The sequence below is a fragment of the Blennius ocellaris genome, assembly GCF_963422515.1.
Source record: "Blennius ocellaris genome assembly, chromosome: 23".
NCBI classification, from domain to species: Eukaryota; Metazoa; Chordata; class Actinopteri; order Blenniiformes; family Blenniidae; genus Blennius; species Blennius ocellaris.
Window position 1 is genome coordinate 5,354,398 of NC_137672.1, and position 25,324 is coordinate 5,379,721.

The 25,324-nt window shown below is 43.3% G+C and overlaps 2 protein-coding genes across 2 annotated transcripts; one reads left to right on the forward strand and one right to left on the reverse strand.

Annotated features, from left to right (window-relative positions):
* Nucleotides 1–6,215: 6,215 nt before the first annotated feature.
* Nucleotides 6,216–11,504, reverse strand: rps4x (ribosomal protein S4 X-linked). Its single transcript, XM_080518825.1, has 7 exons — nt 11,450–11,504; nt 10,830–10,907; nt 9,977–10,157; nt 8,625–8,722; nt 7,692–7,863; nt 7,452–7,609; nt 6,216–6,364 (listed from the first exon to the last, which is right to left on the reverse strand). The coding sequence occupies exons 1-7, from the start codon at nt 11,450–11,452 to the stop codon at nt 6,263–6,265; spliced, it is 792 nt and encodes a 263-aa protein (XP_080374951.1). The 5' UTR covers nt 11,453–11,504; the 3' UTR covers nt 6,216–6,262.
* Nucleotides 11,505–14,136: 2,632 nt separating this feature from the next.
* On the forward strand, nt 14,137–23,116 carry LOC308147249 (ras-related protein Rab-38; the record flags this gene model as incomplete). The annotated part of the gene is made up of 4 exons (XM_080519356.1): nt 14,137–14,329; nt 18,229–18,359; nt 18,850–18,999; nt 22,913–23,116. The coding sequence occupies 4 exons, from the start codon at nt 14,137–14,139 to the stop codon at nt 23,114–23,116; spliced, it is 678 nt and encodes a 225-aa protein (XP_080375482.1).
* Nucleotides 23,117–25,324: the final 2,208 nt, after the last annotated feature.

Below are 25,324 nucleotides of genomic sequence, written 5' to 3' on the forward strand. Positions count from 1 at the left end.
ATGGCTAACAAAAGGGTAGATTAAGGTCCAGATCATGTTTGATTTTTTTTTTTTTGATACCAGTTTTAAGTCTTTGTTTCCCGTCGGTCTCTTGAAGTGAAGCTCCCACTATCCCCGTGTTTCTTCACATGGTCGGAGTTTCCCACGAGTGGAGCAGGTTCAGAGGAACCCGAGCCTGTTACTCATTGGATGCGTTACATAATAATCCAGTCACGAGATCCAGATTAAAAAGGGAGGTGCCCCCCCCCTTCTTCTTCCTCCTGCTGTTTTGCACAGACGCGACCCTCTGAGAGGCTTTTTCTGATCAACAACCAGCACTTTTAAACTCTACAGTCTATTTCCCTGACTTTAGAAGGATTTCAAACTCCAGTTTAGATTCAACGTCTCTCTTTCCCACATGGAAAGAACCTATATAAACATATATGTTTTAATATAGGGTTTGATATAGGTTTTTAGTATATGTGACATATATAAAATTGGCCGTTTTCCTATATTATATGTACGTTAATGCACATATATGTACACATATACTTGCATACAGGTACCTATATAGGTACATATATGCACGTATATATGTGTGCATATATGCACCTATATGTTCTTCTTACATAATTGTTTTTTAGTTAGTTCTTAGTTATTGCCTTGACAATGTATGACAGTTGCCAAAGTGAGATATGGGCTATATATATGTGGAAATAAAGAAGCAGTAGAGACCTATATGGCCTGAATATTCACATATATGCACCTCAATTTAGCCTATATGTGACATATATACGCATATATGCAGCATACATGTGCATATAAACTGCTTATAGGTTTCATATATGCACATATGCACTCGTATAGGTTCTTTCCATGTGGTTCTTCCCAAATGAAACAAAGTGAGACTATAGGAGCACAGTTCGGACACATCCAGTTGTTAGAAACGTCCCCGTCCAGCTGTGAGGTCTCACAGCTCCAGCTTGCCCCCCCCCCCCCCCCCCACACACCCACCGGGGAGAAATGACGCAACAGTTCATTCCTGAAACGACATCTGCAGAATGTTTCCATGTTTCATCCACGTACCGAGTCCGTCCCCATCCGGGGGCAAATGAATTACTCCAGATCAAGTCAAGTTCATGTGGACAAGGTGGAGGGACACGGTCTGGAAACCTCTGACTTCATTTTCATCATCTTTTCAGACTTTAGGGCAGGGGTGTCAAACATGTGGCCCGGGGGCCAGAACCGGCCCGTCAGAGGATCTAATCCGGCCGTCATGTGATTTTTTTTTTTTTTTTAAGTATAAATATGAAAACTAACAAGAGGCTGATCTCAAAACACTCGAATGGCAAAAATGACATTTAAAACCGCCCTCGGTCAGAATTTGACCCCCGACATTAATGCGTCTGTGGAGGTCACATGACGCAACGCCTTTCACAATAAAACAATGAGTCCAACTTATGTGAAGTGACACTTTAGACACATAAACTCAAAACAATTTCCAGATGATGACAAATTGTTTTAATCCTGAATAAAAATAGGATATCCAGATAAAGGTGACTGAGGGTTTATTTTTTTTCAAATATCTGATTTCCTTTAATATGTAAATTTCAGAATAGACTGGCAAATGCTTGCAGTTACAAAAGAATCAAAAGAAGGAAAGACTTTGACATTTGTCCATATCTGCAGTTTAACATGTTATGTTTGACTTGTTGGGCCTCCAGAGGTCAGAGGTCAGATCAGGTTGATGTGGCCCCTCAACTGAAATGACTTTGACACCCCTGCTTTAGATTTGCGTTAAAAGTGAGCGACTGGCCGTTTATAACCCAGGAACTTTAAATTCATCGTCGAAAGAGTCATTGTTGGATCTGCTCCACAGACATAAAGTGATGGATCTTTACCTCCTTATTATTCACTGAACAAAAAATATAATCACAACACTTGTTTTTTTCACTCAAAGATCTCAAAGATCTAAGACTTTTTCTTCTGTTCGCTAAAGACCTATTACTCTTATTTACTCTTAGAACATCGTTCATGAATTTGTCATAAATCAGTTCTAGTGGCCACTTCTCCTTCATGAATGAGTAGATTATGTAGATTATGGACCAGGTGTGTCTGCGGCTTTAAAACGTGCAGTTTTATTCCACAGCGCTATTTATTTAAAACACAAGAGTTTTATTTTGTTGCTGCTATGTAAAGCGTAAAAGCGCTATATAAGTTTGATATGTTATTATAAATATTACTATTATTATTATTCTATGTGTGTATGACATGTATGTGTAACAAACAGTGTTGTGATAAATGGAGATTCTTCTTCTTCTTCTTAGTTTGGCCGCTTTGTGCAGCTGCAGCGCCTCCAGTGGTGACCTGGTGGAACTACTCACACAACCGTCGACTTCCAAAGCACAGTTTTAACTATGTTTTGTTTTTTTTAATTAAATACACATCGGCAAAATACCGAGGTCAAGACCGTGTGTATGAGCGGTTTGCTGATGTCAGCGTTGGAGGCGGGGTTATGATATCATGGGCAGGTGTGTGTGACGGACGAGGTTGTTGTTGACGCACAGAGACCCCGTCACAAGGTTCTGAGCGTGAAGCGTCCCACTTCCTGCCCGTGTCAGAGAACCCCATAAGATGCTCGCAAATCTGCAAACGGTCTTGAAATTTTTTGCATCGTTTCGCTTCGTGAAACCACGAGGGCCCCGCGGTGAAGTAATCTGATTACTTTCCCTTGGACCAGCTGCACAGATCCAGATCTCCCTGGCAGGCCGGCTCTCGGCGGCGTTTCCCTCCGGCCCGGCGAAAACTCCCCGATCCTCCACTGCAGGCCTCCACGCCCCTCCTCACTCCTCCACATCTGGTCCTCCAAACCCCCCCCCCCCTCTGGGCCCCCTTCTGAACCCCTCCCTTACTGAACCTGGCCTATCACAATGTTTTTGTTCATGCAGTTGTATGGAGAGAGAGACAGAGAGAGAGAGAGAGAGAGAGAGAGGGAGAGGGAGAGAGAAGGAATTTCAACATAAACTGCCTTTTTATTGACACAGTAGAAAACATCAACATGAGAAACTTGTGCACAAAGGAGGGGGGGGAGGGGGAGGGGGAGGAGGGGGGGGGTGCTGATATAAACTGTAGAACTTGCAGTGAAGAAGAAGGGCGTGTCCACATCACATCATCCATACTGTTCCCGTGGCCGGCGTCCAGCCCCATACGGACGGTCACTCAGCCAGTCGGTTGCCACGGCAACCCGTCCGTCAGTCAACCAACCGGCTCGTCTCCCGACCAACCAGACGGAGGTGAAGGAGTCGTCCGCACGCCTTCACCTCCGTCACTCAATCCTATAGAAGCAATTGATTAGAACCAGCTGTCCTCACTCACTCTTCCTCCTCCTCCTCCTCCTCCTCCTCCTCCTCCTCCTCCTCCTCCTCCTCCTCCTCAGATGACTGAGTTCATTGTTCCAGCAGCTCGGCCCACTCTCGGTACCCACACGGCGAGCGTTACCTCCATTACTCCGTCCACCTCTGCCCTCCCCCCCCCCCCCCTCCCTCCCTCCCCCCCTCCTTCCTCTCGTCTTTCACTGTTTTCATTCTTTGCATACTGGAAGCATCACGACTCGCTCGCGAGCCTCACAAGTTCCCGGAGGCCGTCACACGCCGGCGCCGGGGTCGCGGAGCCGTCCAGGAAATGATGCCGTGGAGATTTTTCACATCAATTCAGTCTGAGGTTCATCCAGTCACTGATTGACCTCAAAGCGTGGAGGCGAGGTGCAGCACAAGCACAGGGAGAACAAACCCACTATTCAGACGTCATTTGTCACTTTATCTGTAATATAATTACATTAAAGTCCCAGTGAAATGTAAAACACTACTTTGTAAAAAACGCTAGTTGTGGTTCTACTTCTAAGGTTCCTCCGACTCTGCCCCACCACTGTTGTCGCATAACAAAGTTATTTGAATTTTGAATCTCTATCTATCTATCGAATCCATCTATCTATCTATCTATCTAATCCATCTATCTATCTATCTATCTATCTATCTATCTATCTATCTATCTATCTATCTATCTATCGAATCCATCTATCTATCTATCTATCTATCTATCTATCTATCTATCTATCTATCTATCTATCTATCTATCTATCTATCTATCTATCTATCTATCTATCTATCTATCTAATCCATCTATCCATCTCTCTCTCTCTCCTGCTAAACATGGAGAGAAACCAGTTTCACTCAAAGTTAAAGTGACGTTATCAAAACAGCAATAGAATTTAAATGTCGACATTAATGGTTTTTAATGGATAAATATTCACTACAAGCTTCAGTCTTTAGAACAAATATGACGAATCGCAATTAATTACAGAAAAATGTGTGATTAAGTAGTTAATTAGTTTAAAAAAAACCCAGACTATTGTTTCTTGATCAGTTATGTTTTCGCAGCGTGAACAAAGCGTCCAGTGGACGAGCAGCTCAGGTTAAAGTAAGACATGTAAAGAGGAGCACATGTCGTTTCAGCCACACTAAATAAAATGTTTTATTGTTTTATTCTCTCAACTGTACTGGAGGCTTCAAGCACTTATTAAAAAACGAATACACTTCTGGAGTGCAGATCTTGAGGAAGCCGGTGCGACACATCATGAGCAACGTGACCCAAATATAAAACATGTTGAACAGATCAGGAGGGTCTGGGAGCCACACACCGGCCCCGGAGCCACTTTCAAATACTTCATCTCCGGCGCAGCCGAGCAGCGGGATGAGGCGATGAGGACGTCACACCTCCACCAAGACACCGACACTTCCACGTCTCACTTCTCTTACAAATATCGATAAAAATCAAATGAGTGGAACTCGCTCTTTGATGTTCCTCCTCCAGAAGGCTGATGTGTTTCGCTGCGCGGCCTCCGATTGAAAACAAACGTTATGAAGTCCAAGTCTGCTTTGTGATTCACCTTCTGTCTCCTCTAATTCAACATGTTCCTTCTGTTTCCTCTGCAGCGCGCATTTCTTTCACTTTTCTTACTGTACGAGCCAAACGCACTTCAAAGCCCGTCACTGTGTGTGTGTGTGTGTGTGTGTGTGTGTGTGTGCAGGACCAGAGCAAAGCATGCGCCTGGTGAGTCTCATATTACAAATGTTCAAAGAGGCGTGAGCACACGTGTTTATTCACAGGCTCTATTTTTATGTTAATCTTTAAAAAAGGAGGACGATGCTGCGACTTTTGACTCTCGATCAAAACCAGAAAATATCCGTCAGCGGGGTCAAAGGTCAGTTCTACAGCGGTGTGGTGGTTCGAGAGAAGTTTCCCCCTGCAGAGTTCATTTCAGGTGAATCAGTGACGTGAATGTGACGGGAAGAATGATGGGGAATCGATTTGATTTAGTTGAAAAGTGCTAATAGGAAGATAAGATTAAATCTTCTGTTCCTTTTTGTTCATGTATGGATGATAAATTATATATATATTGTGAAATGGCATGACATAACATGAATAAATAAAGGTCTCATAATCTTTTTCTTACACTGTCATGTGCTGTCGAGGAAGGTTCTGTAACGCGAGTTCTCACGTTCATGTTTATTATTAAAAAAATAAAAATAAAGTTCAAAACAAATAAATAAGGTCCAGGATGTAGCCTGCTCCGACCACGGAGAACCTTCCCTTGTCCTCTGAAGCACCTCTCACACACATCGTGCCATGTGAGGCTGGAAAATTAATCTTTTTTTAAAAACGGGCAAACACACACCCCAGGCCAGGTTTCTGCAGCGCAGCAGCAGAATGGCGCCCAGCAGTCGCCATATGGACGAGCACTGTAGTCCGAGCGGAGAGAGAGAATGGTAGGACGGAGGGAAGCGGAGCGGAGGATGGAAGTGGAAGGCAGGAAGGGCACGGGGGGGGGGGGGGGGGGGGAGGGGGGATACAGGAGAGTTTACAGGAGGCGGAGATGGAGGCCAGGAGAGCGCAGGATGGAGGGAGGATGAAACGGGAGGCTATTTTTGGGCGGCAATGGAAAGATGAAGGGATGATGGGAATTATGGTGGAGGCGTGGGGAGAAGACGGATGAGAGCAGGTGGACTTCTGCACATTGTGTTGATAATTAAGACGGCTGAGGAATCCACCGGACTGGTGATGAGGCAGGTTTGTTTTCTCAGTCAAACTGACGGCTTCGTCAGAAAACGACCACAAAACCTCTGATCTGACGTGAAGGAAAGCCGGAGTGGCCGAATGAAGACAGGAGGAGCGGAGCGTTTTGTAAATAACACATTTTATTGGACAGCGGGTTCAGGCTGTGTGTTTAGCTGCTGCCTTGCTTGGCGGCCAACCTCTTGTCTCTCTCCTCGGCGATGGTCAGACGGATTCCCTTTCCTCTGGGCAGGGACACCCACGGCTTGTTGCCCTGGAAACAGAGACACCAGGTAAGGTGGTTCATGTCAACAATTGGCTCTGACAGAGAACCCCAGCAGAGACACTCTGATCCCCCCCCCCCCCATGACGATTACACTTTAGTTTGTCCGTTTTGTTTACTTTAGCGAGTTCAAGTGGAAGAAAACTGCTTCCAGAGTCAAACTTGTATTTCAGCACCAACATTTCTCACGTACAGGTTCACTGGACTGACTTCATTCTGCAGCAACACATTTCTTACATTCCTACACTGGAGAGTTCACAGGAGCAAGAAATGTTAAACTTCTCTAGCAAGTGTGGTTCTAAAACATAAGCAGCACCTACTAGTGGCCTGGCATGGAAACTACAATAAACCATGACGATTTTACATCTAGATTCTAAACTTTGACACAGGCTTCCAGCCACAATATCATCATCATCATCATCATCATCAACAGAGCTGCTATGGGTGGAGGTTGAGGGGAAAACGTCACACCGCTGGCTGATGGAATGTCAAGCAGCACAATCATTTTAAAGAAACTAATAATTCAAAGCACTCCAACAGGAAAACCTAAAAGTTTAATCTGATCAGAGTCCAGCGGCAGCAGGAAGCAACGTTTCACCTTCTAATGTTGATTTCGTGTTTTGTCACCGAGGACATTTAACCCATGAGCAGATCGCAGGAAAGGCGTCGTCGTTTCCAAAGAAGAAATAAAAACTTCCACAGCTTCATCGTAACTCCATTCTGACAGAAACTACAGCAGAGCTTGAGGTTGTTGGGGTTATTTTTTTTACTTTTCTAATCAGTTGTTCCCAGTTCAAATTCAAAATGGGAGTTCTGATTCCAAGAGGGAATTCCAACTTGCTCAAGTTGGAATTCCAGGTTTCAAGTGGAGCATCAGTTTGAACTTCTACATGAAACAAAGTTTCAGTGTTTAGTTGGTGGAGCTCAGAACTTCTTAGAGGATTCTTGGATTTGTTTCATTGCTGATCAAAACCAGAAAGTCATCATGGCTCCAGACCGTCACTGCCCCGGACCAGGTCTCCTCCTCGCCTCAGCCTTTACAAGAACCTCGTCACTGAGTTGTCGTGTCGGGTCTCACCTTGCCAATGACAAAGATGTTGGAGAGCCTGGTGGCGAAGCTGTTGCCTGTGCTGTCCTTGACGTGCACCACGTCGAAGGACCCGGGGTGACGCTCCCGGTTGGTGATCACACCGATACGCCCCAAGTTGGCGCCGCCGGTCACCATGCAGAGGTTACCTGGGGGAGCAGAGGGTCAGGGCGGGTCCAGGGGGTCCGGAGGGTCCCGGGAGGTTCGGGGCCACAAGCAGGTGAAACTCACTGGTGTCAAACTTGATGAAGTCTGTGATCTTGCCGGTGTCCAGGTCGACGCGGACGGTGTCGTTGACCTTGATGAGGGGGTCGGGGTAGCGGATGGTGCGGGCGTCGTGGGTCACCAGGTGGGGGATTCCCTTGGTGCCGACCAGGAGCTTCTTCACCTTGCACAGCTTGTACTGCAGACGACAGGACATTACAACATTACACCGGCTGTTCTACTTCTAACCTCACATCAAACCCAAACAGTCACAACTTGTGGACATTAAGCTTCATTTACTTTAACAAACACGACCGACTGAATCCTGATTGAAACCAAAACCAAGTGGTGCAATGATGGTTTGCTTCACAACAACTTCCTGGTTTGAGAATTTCGTTCTTTAGGAAAGGCACTTTTATTAATACAGCATCATGAACACTGATTCAGTGATTTACAAACAACTGACATAATACATTAAAGCACTGCGAACACAAATCCCAATCAAAAGATTATAAATAAACTTTGTCAGATGATGAACTGATGCGACTGCAACAGATCACCTGACTTGATGATTCAAAGTTCTACTGTGAAGGATTAGTCCAGGAATCACCAGCACTCAAAGTTAATAAAAGAAATCAATTTTCAGACATACAGATAAATGCTATGCTACATAACAGTGAACACCACTTTGTTTTAGTTTCAATGAAGCTTCTTATTCACTTGTTTTGTCAAGTTGATGAAGTCAGAGGAAGGCTAGAACGTTAAATGAGCCATTGACAAGCACAGCTCAGCTTTCCTCACTGCAAACCACCAGGAGAAGCAGGAAATTAACCGTTTTATGTGTAAAACCTCACTAATCACTCCAACAGGTTTGTGTTCCGGGTTAAAGTGATAAAAAATGGAATTCATCTCCAATCCCAGTATTTGAATGAATGAATGGATGAATTCCAGCGTGCTCACCTTGGCCTCCTCGGCGGTGATGCGGTGGACGGTGAAACGTCCCTTCACATCGTAGATGAGACGGAAGTGCTCTCCGGTCTTCTCAATGCTGATCACATCTGTATGGAAGCAATGAAGAAAATGATTCATGTCCTGGTGGAAATTACACTCAAATGACTTCTGGAGTAATTCAACATTCCTAGAGAACACATGGAAATATTATCGCTCTAGATATAAACCAGAGGTTTGTTCTACCAGAACGCCTCGACGTGCACAACCTGCAGGTGGCGCTAATGAAGCCAGCAGAGTATTTACCTGCAAAATGCTTTGTAAAACACTTTTTTTTGGTGGCGCCATCTTTTAAATTCCCCTCATGGTAATAATGTAATTTATTTCTCACTTGTAAAAATACTATTTTGTAAAACGAGCTCCATAATTTCTTTATTTTTGGTAATAAAACACATTTCAACACATCACATGCATTCCTAGTGGAGATAATTTAAGAACAGATTCAAACCTAAATGTTAAGTAGTCAAATGTGTGAAGATTTTACTATTTGGACATTTAACACTGTTCTAATCACAGCAGCAGCAGCAGAGACATTTGAAAACACACCAGAAGTCAAGTTTCATAAGGTTTCTTAAACACACAAAGGGCAAAAACAAAAAGGTTCACTAAGTTGATATAAACCCAGCGACGTCACTATTGTAATGAGCAGAAAGACAACAAGCCACAAATCTACGACAATTGAGCTGAAATGTACCGAAAATACTTCAGATAAAACAAAGAAGAATAAAAACACCAACACGTCGCCACAGAAAGCTGCTGCTGTAAAATCCCATAACACTGACCGCAACTTGTGTGTGTGTGTGTGTGTGTTAACATATGGCCATATGGCAGCGCTGCTTCCCCTGGAGTTAGAAATGAAACACCCAACACCTCCACAGGTGAAGCCAGAGGAGACGGACTAGATAAGTAAGTAAACTACACTATTCCTGCCACTCAATGGAAAGGTTGAATATTAATAATTCAATCAGATTTCATCCTTTCCCAGAAACTTCATCCCAAATCCAGAGAAACATTTCCCAACTAAATGGACCAAGAAAAGTCTCAATGAGGAATAAATCAACACTACAACCAAACACAAAGTCTCAAATATACAATCTCAATCTGAACTCAGGCGGATGGAGATTCACGTCGCTCTCCTTTTGAGTAAAGATCTGTTTGTGCTGCAGTCGGAGCTCAGTACTTCTTAGAGGATCAGTTGTATTTTCACCTCATTTCTGATCAAACCTTCAATTGCATCATTGCTCCTTTTGTCTTCTGCTGGACGAAACATCATAACGAGGTTCCGTGCAAACAACCCAACTCACCCATGAAGCCAGCGGGGTAGGTGATGTCGGTGCGCACTTTGCCGTCAATCTTGATGAACCTCTGCATGCAGATCTTCTTCACCTCATCCCCCGTCAGGGCGTACTTGAGGCGATTCCTCAGGAAGATGATGAGGGGCAGGCACTCCCTCAGCTTGTGTGGACCGGTGGAGGGACGAGGAGCCTGTCAACGGGAGGGACAGACGCTAAGACACCATGGAAACACCTTCTGTACATGCAGCCATGTGTTTACCATTCAAAGGTGCTGCAGGCTGCAACATCAATGCTGACAAGATGAAAGGTATTATTATGCATCTTGAACTATATCCTTTAATATTCTACTAATATGCCTTATCGAAGAAGCAAAACATTTCTATGCTAATATGACACTTGGGTAGATGTGGCTTATTAGCAACTTCACACCAAGTACAAGTTATTTTCTACTTTCACGAGTCTATAGAAATCAGTACAGCGCAATACAGCTTCCAGTGGTTGTCCACACTTGGCAAAATGATGTGATCACATCAAACCTCTTCAGTTCCAGCTACAGGCAATCAAGAGACATAATCCCAGATGATTTCCAATAGTTTTCATGCATTAGATGTCAATAGCCGCAATTAGCCAATCAAATTAGCCCATACTGTTGTTGAGCTGAATCTTTTGGAAGAACAATCACACAAACAGATCAGATGTGGACTTAATGCATCCTGCCATTGTTTATATTAATAGTCAATACAAGCCAGAGGTAATACCTAGACACGTATTGCCAACATGTAAAACCTGAGAGAAAACACAGAATGTGGCTTAATCTGCCTGGAGGTGAATTTCCTCCTGATCGCATGGAAACGTGACTTACAAACACTCCGGTGAGTTTGTCCAGCATCCAGTGCTTCGGCGCTGCGACGCGCTTCAGGTGCTTCTTCGGTCCTCTTGCCTGGAATAGAGGGGACAAACCCGGTCAGGAGACGGAAAACAAGCCCCCGCATTACACGGTAATAGTCGAGTTATTGACTATGTTCCATAAATTGTGTAGATAAATCAAGAGCGTAGTGTTAGCATAGCTGCTAACGCGCCATTGGAACAGTGCAGCACACCGGCTGCGGCCTAGCCGGACTACCGCCATTTCATTCATGGAAAAGACGCAGGTATGGATAAAAAAGTACAAATGATTAAGTGTAAGACTCATATTTGCAAAACGCCGTCATGTTGAACTTAATCCCTCCATATTGTAGTACATCTCTCTCCGCCCGACGAGCTAACTGTGCTAGCCACAGTAAAGCTAGGCGGCTACACTCGGGTCACGTTAAGTCACCGCCGAAACATGAAAAATCACGATTATCAGCAGCAATTTCGCATCGCGCCATTTATTAAGAGGTGAAATGACACGCCGGGGGAGACGGATGTGTGATGGGACGATGAGAGAAAGTGATGTTTGTGGATAAAGTCAGAGCGGAGTCGTGAGGAGAGACTGCTCACCATGTTGGAGTCTGCGGGGAAAAGGACCTCGCCGCTTCCGGTTCTGACGGATAAGACCTGCGACGGACGCCGAGGAGGGACAAACCGCGGGAAAGGCGCAGGGGAAATTATTTCCGTACTGAAGAGTTTTCAGTTTATCTTTGGCTCAACCAACTTATATACTGTTAAACCTTTAATACATGTAATCTGTGACTTGTAATATTTATTACTCTGTGTTCATATCAGTCTTACTTTGATGCTCATCGTGGAGATTTATGTTTCGTGCAACACATCTCACAACACTGTGAAATTCTTGAGTTTTTAAAAATACATTATTATTGTTGTTATTATTCTTATTCTTATTCTTATTATTGTTGTTGTTGTTGTTGTTGTTGTTACTACTACTACTACTACTAACAATAATAATAATTCCAGACATGTCAAAGAAAAGATGCAAAATTTGAAAAAACATATCAAGGAAATACAGATATTGTCTTCAATTTTCCTCTTCAATTGCACCTGTCTTTTTGTTCCATCTATTTTTTATGTTATTCACGTTTGAAGACTTCAAAAAAAGGCATTTTAGCCAAAAGATATTGTGGCACTTTTTTTGTTTTTTTCTTCCCATCATATTCATTTTAATAGTTTAATGTGGGTGTTTTGACAATGCCTCGTGATGAGAAACAACACCATGACCTCACAGTAACTCTGCCTCCATGAGCTTTAAAAGAAGACATGCGCCACGGAGTCACGTTTTCTCTGCTTCAGAGCTTCCTGGTCAGGAAATGCCAGAGTTGCCAGACACATCTCAGTCCTGTTTACACTTGCAGAGATAAAGCTCCTGGGGGATCTGTGTCTTCCTCTGCCAAAAGTGATTCCAACGCGCTGACTGCCATTCTCCGCTAGAACTAATCCCACAGCCTGACACAAACCTGGACTCTCCGCATGCCAACGTCTCCGCCACTAGAGATCCACATCACTGCTGGCCCATGTGAGATTATTAGCATTTTTTGCATGCTTTCTTTCTTATTGTAGGTGCAAAACATACCTTTATATGGTAGTATTTGACGGTGGCCCAGAAGTGCTAACGCCACAACACAACAGGAAAGTGTGAATGAAAACATAATCAGATTTTGGAATTGACCTCAGTTTTAAGGCTATAATTTCAAATGAATGTGAAAACTGATTACATTTTGAGTTCCAATGTTTTGTAGGATCAGATTGCAGCCTGTCAGCTGGACACCATGTTTTTTTTAATTCACTCATTGAATTCATTTCAAGGCCCTCCGCTGCATTATGGTGTCTCACCACCAGGTGGCAGCAAGCGATCATTATGACCTTCCTGCCTTCAGGACAGTCTCGTGAAGGAAACAGATGCTGCAGAGACATCTGGAGGAATGAAATATACCCGGAGTGGTTTGAAACATCGTATTTTAAATACTAAAACGGTCTAACTAATCTGGGCTTGCAGCTAAACTGACGTCCGTTCAGTTCCAAGTTTAGGAGTCTTTCTGTGGAGGTTGTAAATATGGCTTAAGACCACATGAACAAATGTATTTAAAAAACAAAAGCCGTAGTGAGAGTATAATGATGACTGGATGGAATCACACTATATCAAAGAGACCTTTGCCTACAAACAAGGTAGAGTCTTGTGAAACAGTCACGATTGCAGTTGAGTCCAATTTGAGGACAATATAAATGTGAACCTGAGACATATTGTGGTGAAAACAAAAGGCCAAAGGTGTCAAAAAATAATTCTTGTAGCATTTAAAGTCAATTGATGTGTGATTAAAGTTTGTGCTGATGCTGTCAGGTCACATTTTCTACATTTCCTTCGTTTAGAATAACTAATAACAGGGAAGGCCAGAGGCGGGGAGCCACCAGAGCTCCCGGTGTGAAGACGGAACACAGAAGCTTCACATGTGATTTTTAAACAGAAATAACAGTTGTTATTCAAACGTGGTATATATAAGAGCCAACTCTTCCATAAACGAGGAGTAGCATTAACTCAGAGTACAATAAAAGCCAAGCTGAGCCAGAATTGAAACTATTCAGAAGAGAGGATTTCAGATTTCCCTGCAAACTTGGACAAAAAAAAAAGCGCAATCATTTATTGTATTTTCAGTTGCAAAGTGTATTTGTTGCTTTTCTTTTGATATGTCACGTTATTTCTCCATTTATCGATAAGATCCCTTAATGTAACGGGATGCTGCTGATGCAGAGCGTTACTCTGGTAAAAAAAAAAAAAAAAAAGACACAAACCCGCCCTGAGTGACCGGGAGGAGGCGTGAACCTCCAGCGGCCCCTCGGGGCCACTCTCCTCCGTCTCCTCTCCTCTCAGGACCAAACTGCGAGAGGACGAGGAGAAGAAAAGAAGAAGAAGAAGAAGAGGCTCACAAACCGCAGCCTCGATTGATAAACATCCCTTCGCGTATCTGTCTTCCGCAGCCACTTCTTCTTTACTTTCATGATTTCGCAAGTCGCAGTGACGCAGGCGCGCGGAGCGCCGAGAGCCGCGGTCGCCACGTCTCGTTCCTGCGCGCATCTGCACGACTCGATGGGAAGTCCACTTTTGTTCATGTTCACCAATAGAGGGATTGAAACTGCTTGATTCTCCACATTTTTTATTTTTTATTTTTATTTTAAACCGTTTTTTCCACATCTGGAGTCGCCCTCGTCGGTGCGCGTCCGGAGGATCGGCGGCCACAATGCAGCAGGAGCGCCTCCTCAAAGTTTTGGTCATCGGCGACCTGGGAGTGGGGAAAACCTCCATCATCAAGCGCTACGTGCACCAGGTCTTCTCCCAGCACTACCGCGCCACCATCGGGGTGGACTTCGCCCTCAAGGTGCTGAACTGGGACCAGCAGACGGTGGTGCGGCTGCAGCTGTGGGACATCGCCGGTGCGTAAAAGTCCGCGGCGCCGCAAGTGTTTGCGCCTCATCTGCATGCTCACACACTCCTCCGGCGCACATTAGTCCATTTTAACAGGACCCGTCAACTTTGCGTGGAGAGGAACTTATTTAGTCACTCAAAACTCGAAATTACTTAAAAAAGTTCATTACGCACGTAAAATGTCAAATATGTCGCTATTACCCAAGTATTTTATAAAATCCAATTTTTGCCAGACAATCTTTTTTTCCGTCTTAACAACGTATGTACTGTATTCGACTTGGTGGCTTGTCATTGACAATGCAATTAGAATCCACCTAGAATTTCCAAAATAAAGTTAGTTTACCGCAAATTACAAATGCATAACTGATTATGACAAATACTGGGTTTAAATTCAATTTTTAGATACTTATATCCATTGTACAAGTAACGAATTACACTGGGTTGCAAATACTGACATTAATTTAGTAGCTTTGGAAAGCTACTTGTAATTTTATGAATATTTTTGTATACTTCAGTGTGTGTGTGTGTGTGTGCGTGCGTGCGTGCGTGTGTGTGTGCGCGCGCGGGTGTGTGTGCGCGTGTGTGCTTCCAGAACAATATATATTTAAGTACACATTTAAGTACAATTTACAACTTGTGATCTGCTCCTGTACTACAAATCATCAAAGCCAATTGATAAGATCAATTAAATATTAAAAAGCAATAATCTATTTTCTAAACAGTGGGCCTTTTTAATTGACTCGGGTAAAGATGATTCACTCTCCTTTTTCATGTGGCTTGTTTACTTTACATTTAAATGCCTTTTCAGTGCTAAATATTCGTTTCACATGCGTTAAAATTAATTCCCCTTTAGCACTTTATCCCCTCCAGGACTGTAGGGGGCGCTGCAGTCCTTCTCAGCTTCTGGACAGGTCATCAGAGACAGGCACGTTCATTTATTTTTTTGCGTTTGGCAATAAAACCAGCATCGTACGGCATTATGCGCCGGAGCGCTATGTGCAAACCTTGTTTTTTGTTGTTTTTTAACAGGTTTCCTCCCACAGTGTGTGCTTTATTCTAATTGGTGGCCTGAAATCGCCCCAGGTGGGAACGAGAGTGTGTCTCATTGTGTGTCGAAGGTGGAGAACATGGAGACGCAAGTCAGTGCAGGAGACGGCGAGTTTATACGACAACAGAAATGAGGAATTTCAAGTGACATTGTGACGTTGTGACTGTAGCCTCTGAGCGCCGCACTGCCAAGATGTGAACACCAGAAGTCATTCGCGCTCTTTCACACTTGATGTTTTGCTGACACATCCAACACTGACGGTGCACAGAACGTGGCTGACCGCCATTTTTTTTTACAGAACAAGACTGTGTTTTTCACTTATAAGCGGTCCTTTGTACCCCTCCCCCCCTTTAAACCAGCCTAAAACACACAGGTTTGAAAGTTTTTATTTGTGTTTGGGGTCACGTGACGGCTGATTAGAGGAGGTCCGGACCAGGCCGGCGGACAGGAGGACTTTGAGCCGTGACTTCACACCCCGGAGCTGCCGGATTCCCAGTCGCAGCCGTCAGACGACCCCGTGTCACTGCGTGGAAGTCGTGATTGCGTCATCGTCTGTTGGGGCGGGGGAGTGAATAGGCGCAGTGTTTTTCAGGGTGGCGCAGCCTCTCGTACGACAGCCGGCGTCACGTACGTCCGTCGCCGGAATGCACCACGGACAAAAAACTCTCCTGAAGTCATGTGGACCGTCGTCGAGACGTTGACGGCTTGGCTTTAATCTGCAGCCGGCCAGCGTCGCGTCCAGCGTCTGCCTCCGTCTATTAGCTCTAATTCCTGTTGCACCAGCTGTTTGCTGGGCTCCGAGGTCGTGTGTGTGTGTGTGTGTGTGTGTGTGTGTGTGTGTGTGTGTGTGTGCGCGCCCTGCTGATTCACCACTATATCAGGATCATGTGGAGGAAGTTAGCTACCAGGATAGAGTCTTATTCATATATTCAGTTGTGCGCTCGCTGGATCAGTCACGCACACACACATACCTCCGGGTGACAAAAGTTGTGCTTTGTCTATCATTCGCACACAAACCACGTTTAACGCATTTTTTTTTTTTTTTTATATCTTGCTGAGCCAATGATGACTTTGCAAGCAACTGACAGTTAAAAATCTTACGTTTCACCTAATTAGCATTTCAGGAGGGACTTCAGTGAAATGACTGGAGGAAATGACAATGGTCTGTGAACTTTGAGCTAATTCTGACAAATTCTGCTGATTGGTCAATAAACAATCCATGGGTGTTGATTGGACAATAAACGGTCTATTAGTGTTGATTGGACAATAAACAATCCATAAGTGTTGATTTGACAATAAACAATCCATAAGTGTTGATTGGACAATAAACAATCCATGAGTGTTGATTAGACAATAAACAATCCATGAGTGTTGATTGGACAATAAACAATCCATAAGTGTTGATTAGACAATAAACAATCCATAAGTGTTGATTGGACAATAAACAATCCATGAGTGTTGATTAGACAATAAACAATCCATGAGTGTTGATTAGACAATAAACAATCCATGAGTGTTGATTGGACAATAAACAATCCATGAGTGTTGATTAGACAATAAACAATCCATGAGTGTTGATTAGACAATAAACAATCCATGAGTGTTGATTTGACAATAAACAATCCATAAGTGTTGATTGGACAATAAATGGTCCATGAGTGTTGATTAGACAATAAACGGTCTATTAGTGTTGATTGGACAATAAACAATCCATGAGTGTTGATTGGACAATAAACAGTTTATGAGTGTTGATTGGACAATAAACAATCCATGAGTGTTGATTGAACAATAAACAGTTTATGAGTGTTGATTAGACAATAAACAATCCATGAGTGTTGATTGGACAATAAACAATCCATGAGTGTTGATTGGACAATAAACAGTTTATGAGTGTTGATTAGACAATAAACAATCCATGAGTGTTGATTGGACAATAAACAGTTTATGACCATGTTCACAAGCAGTTGAAAACGTAACACAACAAACTATCCTGCCCGAACAAATTTACTTTAATGACCACACTATAACCTGAATAAAAGCTGCATGACAGAAAGGTCGGAGTTACCTGATGTACCTGAACGCATCACCGTATCAACATGAAGCTCCTTGACCCATCAAAATCCACGAATTTGCTGCTTCGTTGTTTAAGCTGCGGGGTTCAAAGTGTGTGAAAAAAGAAGCGGCTTATACTCCAGAAATTACTGTAAATAATGTTTGTGACACAAATACTTATTGTAGCAGTTTTGCACGGCCCACTAGTGGATGTATTAACAACCACAAAGATGTAAGGGAAGCATGACATTATTTGGAATTCATGGTTATGTGCTTTAAGAAAGCATATTTAAACACCACACTTCTTAAAGATGTTATTTGTAACAAACCAGCCTTATCTTATCTTAGTTAAAGTGTAACTTCATAACTTTTCTCTTAAAAGCTGTATTTTCAAATCTGTGTAGATGTCAGTCAAATAGAATTGGCATTTCAAGCATTATTTTCCGTGTGTTCAGTTTATTTAGATGATTTTTCATCATTTACAGGCACTTTTTTTTCTTTTTTGAGAAATTGATTTGGACTTTTCCTTCCGTCATGTGTCGTCAGTGAGAATTCCCGGGTTTCCAGCACCTTGAACGCACCACAAGTAGGGCTGTAACTATGGTGTGTGTTCAGCTGGCCTCCAGCACCAACTGGCAGAGCAGATTTTGATTTATCAAACATCTTTTCATTTTTTGGGGGGATTTTGGTTTAGATTTGGAAGTCCAAATCCTTGAAGTTGCTTTTGAGGATAAGTTATACCGCATGTTTTCTTTTTTTTTTGCTGTTGTTTGAGGTTGTTTTTTTTGTTGTTGTTTTGTTTTAAAGGGCAGGAACGCTATGGCAACATGACCCGAGTGTACTACAGAGAGGCGGTGGGCGCGCTCGTCGTCTTCGATATGACCCGGCTGTCCACGTTCCAGGCGGTTCTGAAGTGGAAAGGAGACCTGGACAACAAGGTGAAGACGTGACGGATCGACTGATGGTCAGATTAAAGGAGAAAGACTAAGAATATGCAGAAACTTTCACTTTTTTCTGAATTAGAGATTGAACATTTTGTGTGGCAGCCACAGTGACTGCTGTGTGAAGGGGAATCTATTTCGCATTCATTTAGAAATAATCCTACATTTAATAAAATGACAGTCACTGGGTTTTTTTTAAGATACATTTCTAACTAGCAAGCTTCCAGCATTTTTACATCTTCTAACGCATAAAGTGAAGCTATCCTTTTTTTTGAAGGTTTGAAATAAATCAGCTAATGTGTCAAAGGAATCTAGAGTTCGTTGAGGCTTCCTTGCATAAATGAATTCTGGGAAAATGTCAGTTTTCTCTTATATTCCAATACAAGACTGAGAGAACCCAAGAGGGATGGACATGAAAACGACTCTTGGTCCTGCAGATCAGTGTCGGATGTTTCGTCAGTATTTGACTCCTCTTATCTTTCGTCAGGTTGCCCTTAGCAACGGGAGGCCAGTCCCAGCTGTCCTGTTGGCCAACAAGTGCGACCAGCGCCGTCACGGCGTTTGCCCCAAGCTGCCCAAACTGGAGAACTTCTCCCAGGAGTATGGGTTCGTCGGCTCGTTTGAGACCTCCGCCAAGGTGAGAGGATTCCTTTCCTCGCATGAAACATCGGTGAAAGGTGAAAGAGTTTGGTTCCCCGATTGGGGGATAATACCCTATGGCAAGCCCTGTTAACATTTAATCGCTACATTTGAGTATCTGGAATAAACATTATAGGTATCAACAACGTCGTTGTGACACGTCAGAATGGAATTTTGACGTGTCACAATGTCAGTTAGAGATATCTGGAATGACGTCGCTAATGCGAGGTTTCCCATTGGATACGGATATATATGAACTGGAGGAGAGAAGAAGGAACTTTTTGTGAGCAGAAGACATGGCATTGATAAAATAGTTATGAAGGAGTAACTGCACAGGAAACACAATACTGCTACAGCAGTTTGTTATCGCACATAGGCATCAACACACACACACACACACACACACACACACACACACTGATCCATATCAGGACAGAAGAGACACCCCCCCCCCCCCCCAATGTTATACAGTGATTTGGGGCTTTTTCTCATGCTCCAGCGAGCAGACGTGGGGAAAAAGATTGAAAGCTGAAAACTTTGTGAACTTTACAACTGTGTAACTTTTCCAATCGAACACAGTAGAACAGTTGCACATTTAATTGAGAACCACAGTCTAGTGTTGTTACTTATACTGTATTGGAAAAGCAGGACCCAACATCATAAGATCCGGGGGGGGGGGGGGGGGGGGGGGGGGGGGTAGAGAGGCTGCAGTGGCTTCAAGACGCAGGCGGAAGAGCGGAAGAGAAAGTCCTCTTTAGTTAGAAAATATCAGATATCTGCAACGTCATTTTGGATAGTCAAAACTCTGTTTCAAGATGTCTCCAGATGTTTCAAGATACCTACAATTTAATTCTGACTTGACGTAATTCCAGTTCAAGATATCTGTAGTCATTCTGACACGTTAAAACATAATTAAAGATATCTACAATTATCATTACAAATGTCTTTAATGGACGGGAGATGAAGATATCTTGATTTGAAATTGTGACGAGTCAGAACAGAATTTCAGATATCAGGATCTCCATCCATCCATCCATCCATTTTCTGCTGCTTATCCGGGGCCGGGTCGCGGAGGCAGCAGTCTGAGCAGAGTGGCCCAGACTTCCCTCACCCCAGACACTTCCTCCAGCTCCTCCGGTGGCACCCCAAGGCGTTCCCAGGCCATAGAGAGACATAGTCCCTCCAGCGTGACCTGGGTCTGCCCCGAGGCCTCCTACCGGAGGGACATGCCCGGAACACCTCCCTGGGGACGCGTCCGGGGGGCATCTGAAACAGGTGCCCGAGCCACCTCAGCTGGCTCCTCTGGATGTGGAGGAGCAGCGGCTCTACTCCGAGCTCCTCCCTGGTGACTGAGCTCCTCACCCTATCTCTAAGGGTGACTGAGCTCCTCACCCTATCTCTAAGGGTGACTGAGCTCCTCACCCTATCTCTAAGGGTGACTGAGCTCCTCACCCTATCTCTAAGGGTACGCCCAGCCACCCTACGGAGGAAGCTCATTTCAGCCGCTTGTATCCGGGATCTCGTTCTTTCGGTCATGACCCATAGTTCATGACCATAGGTGAGGGTAGGAACGAAGATCGACCGGTAAATCGAGAGATTCGCTTTTTGGCTCAGCTCCTTCTTCACCACGACGGACCGATACAACGTCCGCATGACTGCAGACGCTGCACCGATCTACCTCTCGATCTCACGCTCCATCTTCCCCCCACTCGTGAACAAGACCCCAAGATACTTGAACTCCTCCACCTGTGACAAGGGTACTCCACCGACCTGAATCTGGTTTTCGGGATATCAGGATCTCTCATTGCGGATCGCGTGCCCCATACAAATGAATGGGGAAAGTGACGTCATTCTTACCCGTAACAATGGCCTTGTTGATATCTGAAATGTTCATTTCGACTAGTAGGAATTAAATTGTGGATATCAGTACTACATATCCAGATAGTCTATTAAATGTTTAAAGGGCTTGCCATAGATACCCCGTCACATCTGGCAACGCTGGTCAGCGGGAAGATCCATTTTCGAGTAGTTGTTAAATACGAGCAATAAAATCCAGACAACATGAAAGAAGAGGGATGAGGAAAACAGAGCTTTTAGCAGCTTTAAACATTCTGGCGGTGCCGCTTCCACCGGCGTTTATCCGTGACGTCAGTCTGGCCTGGGTCTGGTGTGAAAAATCACAATTGGGAGTTTTTACGCGACCACAGATCAGATCAAGTGGGATTCAAATCTGAAGGCTTTTACCATTTTAGATTGTTGGTCAGACCAAAATGTAATAATAAAGGCAATATTTTGAATAATATGTGTTGATTATTAGTCAAAGGGATCGCTTCAGCCTTGGTTTCATTTGGTTGTTATTTAATCACATTACTTTCAATATGACAATACTGATCGTTTGGTTCATTTTCTTCTTTGTCGTCCTGCACATGTCCTTTCATCTTTCATTTTGTTGTCGTTGTAAACAACTCTTTTATCTCAAAAGCCACTTCGAACAGTCAAGTTGGACTATTTCTAGGTTAATGGGAACAACAAGAGACACAGTTAAATGTCGTCGCAATCGTGTGTGTGTGTGTGTGTGTGTGTGTGTGTGTGTGTGTGTGTGTGTGTGTGTGTGTGTGTGTGTGTGTGTGTGTGTGTGTGTGTGTGTGTGTGTGTGTGTGTGTGTGTGTGTGTGTGTGTGTGTGAGAGAGAGAGAGAGAGAGTTAACAGAAAGGTGAAAAGATCTGTGAACCAGTACCTTCTTCCGTCACGTCTGTTTAATTTAGTTGATTTGATTTATTTGATCCACTTACTCAGCTGTTCTATTTTTGTTCTTCATCACAAGGAGCATCTGTGGCCTTTGTGTCCGGCTCACTTTCACCCGAGTTACCGGAGGTGATGAACAATACAAATACATTCTTCACTCTTACGCTGGAAAGTGACTTTCAGTTTGGTTTCATTGTTTGATGATGGGGATCCCGCTGTGTTATTGCTGGAACACGCGACCTGAGTTTAGCTTTCATGCGAAGACGGCGAGAAGAAGCAGCTAAATGACTATTGATGCAGATAGAAGCAGAAAGAGCAAACAACTGGTCTGTGAGGGTTTTAATGCGTCTCAGATACTGTGGATTTAGACTAATGTGGATGTTACTGACGCAGGTCTCGGACTTTCCAGTGAACAGGAGTTTAGTGAAACAGTAACAGAGATGTTTTTTTTCTTTTAAATTCAGACAAAAGCGTCAGATAATGCTAATGCTAACTCTGTGGCTTCAAACTTACCTAACCTACTTATATATCTATTCTATGTTCTATAGACAGATTAACAATATCCTATTAATTTAGTAGACAGAATGAAAACAAAGTGCAAATCTAAAGCTGTGTAAAAAAAAAAAAAAGCGTATAGAAGTATGTTTCTATAAATAGAATAGTCTCTAAATAGATTAGTGTTGATTGTTAGATTGCAACTAAGTATATGGTATATACGGTATATATTTATTTATGAGGATAGTTGTTCTGAAAAACAAAAACACACATTTTTTAATACAGTATAATAAATGTAATACAGATAAATTCAGGCATCAAGGAGTTAAAGTAGGTATTTTTGTCCCTTGTCATATTTAAATTTACTCTGGGGGTCAATTTGTTGCTTTATCCTTTCAACTTTCCGGTGAAGATGATCATAAAGGGTTAAATTGATGTTCTGGATATTCTTAAAGCATCGGTATTCCTGTTGTCCTCCGAGCTCTGTTGTCCTCTTTGTTCCTTTCTCTGGTCACACAGGCGCTGTACTGCACAACACCGCCCCCACAGGTCATGTGTGGTACTACTCCGCCTTGCTCAGATAGCAAATGAAACACAATGAACACAACGAGAGGCTCCATCCGTACTTTGAGTTGATCTCACCCGATCCTTCATTCGTCACGTCTTTGCAGGACAACACCAACATCGACGGCGCCATCACCTGCCTGGTGAGAAGCATCATGACTGCGGAGGAGGAGCGGGCCGCCAACGGCGCCGCCAAAGCCGAGGCGGACGGCGACGTCCTGGTTCTGCCTCACCTCGACTACAACGCCAAGGAGAAGCCGCTGGGGGGCTGTGCGGGGTGCTCCTCGGTGAAACCCAAACAGCACGACTGAAGGGGGCGGCCGGCCTCGAGGACTGACGGCAGGCGGGGGTGGGGGGGTCTTCTGCTGAATGGCCACTGAGACGCCACGGCCACCAGCGGAAACAGATTCGACATCAGAAGCAGGAATCAACAGTGAAACCTGTGTTGCTTTCTCAGACAAAAAAAAACTGAATTCTGAACATTTTTGCCAAAAGGACTCAAGAAATGAGTTTTTGTCATTATAAAAAGCTTTAATATGGAAAACTGGATAGTAAATAAAGAAAACAAATACTTTGTGTGTGAACACGTCACAAGAATTTAATGTCTGTTCATTTGTTGAGCTTCAGTTTGAAATATTTAATTCATATATTGATATTTTTAAGGGTTTCTATTGTGTGTGGTGTTTTGTAAAAAGATAGGAGAACATGTTTGCTCTGCAGTTTCTGTTTACTTACAGGAGATGTTTGTTTTTCTGTGACTTTACAGTCAGTTCACACGCGAGACAGACACTTAAAAACAAACCAGCGCAAAACTAATTTAAAGGTACAGGAGGTAAGTTTGAGGCAATACCGTCTCTGTGCACCGGGTGGCAGTAGTGAGTTTTAGCAGTTTGCTGCTTTCTTCTGCTCTGGAATGGAAACAGATATGGAGTGAGTGCAGGACCTTGTGGTACAAAGTGGTATTACAGCGACCGATCCATCTGAAGTTAGCTTGTTAGCTTGTCGTTTCTGTTTGCTTTTTGTCGTCGCTTGAAGGACGTCATGCTGAGCAGTTTCTGTTCATGCCAATAGGTGGCACTGTTGCATTAAGGATAGGTTTGAAATATTTAATTGATTTTTCCTTTTACACATTTCTTATTTCTTGTACAATACTGTAAATATAATTTAATTTGTTTTGGTAACGAATGTATTTAGTTTGATTAAGAATCCGCTGGTTATGTTGGGTTTTTTTTTTTTATGTGGGCATGTCCACTCGTCTTCCTATTTATATTTCCGGGTTTACCAATGAACCAGAGACGGTATTTGGGACTTGAGAGGAAACATATTGGACTGGTCACCCTGAACAGGAAGCCCCGCCTCGTAGCTTCCTACGTATTGCTTTGAAGCCTCATATTGCTTTGATCTTTACTCGTCCAGTAAATCACAAAAAGCAAAAGGAAAAGACGAAGACAAAACAGAAGAAGCTTTGACAATATGTAATAAGCAAAGACAAGATTGAAAAAGAACATGGCTACCTTTGTATATTTTTTGTATTATTGATTCTCTTTATATTTCCACATTTATTTCCTGTTAATTTTGGCACTGCCGTGATTGAAAGGTGACCCACATGAGAGGTGGACAAGTCTTCAGCTCTCTATAGAACAACTGGATATTTTTTTTCCCAATAATCTGAACTTTTCCAGTGACGATTTTGAACTGTGCTCGTCTTTGATCTCACAGCATGTGTATTTTAGCTACACTGAAAAATATCGCTGAATTCAGTTTTCCTCCTCAGTGTGGGTGAAAACATTTGCTGAAATCAAATACAAGCGCTTTTAAAAGTGGCGATTGATGTCTCAGATTGTGTAATTTCCCCCCCTGTTTATTCCACAGAAAGCAGAAGTTTTCTATATAATTACTGCAAAAGCCGCGTGTAATTTTCTCGATTGCTGCGTTTGAAGCAATTATGTTGTCATATAAAATTGCTTCATCCCACATATTCATTTTCATCCACTGTTTCTTTTTTTTTTTTTATTCTAAATTCTGCCATGCGTCGGTGGATGTTTTTCAGTAAATCTTTCACGAACAGCAAACATTTCTCACCTTTTACTTTTCTTATCGATCAAAACATTAAAGTCTATTTCACACGTCTATTGAATATAGAGGAACAGGTGCAAACAAACCATTTTCACCTCCGTTCTTGTGCTTTTTTTGGTTCATTATTTTCATTTCGTTCTCACTGAAAGCACAAGAACTCGTCAGTCATTGTGGTCGATTTTCCAGTGACGGTGCCAGGATAGGTATTATAATCAAAATGTTCTTCTACTGGGCTGCAGCAGGTATTCACAGGTTTCTCTCAAGTGCTGAAAAGGCTCTTCAGCGTGTTCTTTTCATCAGAAATGTGCTGAAGTCTGTCTGAAGCGCTCGCCGTGAGTCACCGGGCCACTGCTCTTTCACCGTTTCTGTTCACATGTTTAGAAATATTGGGCTTAAACATGTTTTCTTCAAGCGCATGCTTATGTGGTCACATTATTTGGCTG

What these genes read in the sequence shown, in the direction of transcription:
- rps4x (XM_080518825.1), bottom strand. An exon ending in CTACCCCGCTGGCTTCATGG is followed by an intron (nt 8,723 to 9,976) that starts GTGAGTTGGGTT and finishes GCTTCCATACAG; the next exon opens with ATGTGATCAGCATTGAGAAG. An exon ending in ACATCTTTGTCATTGGCAAG is followed by an intron (nt 6,365 to 7,451) that starts GTGAGACCCGAC and finishes CTCTGTTTCCAG; the next exon opens with GGCAACAAGCCGTGGGTGTC.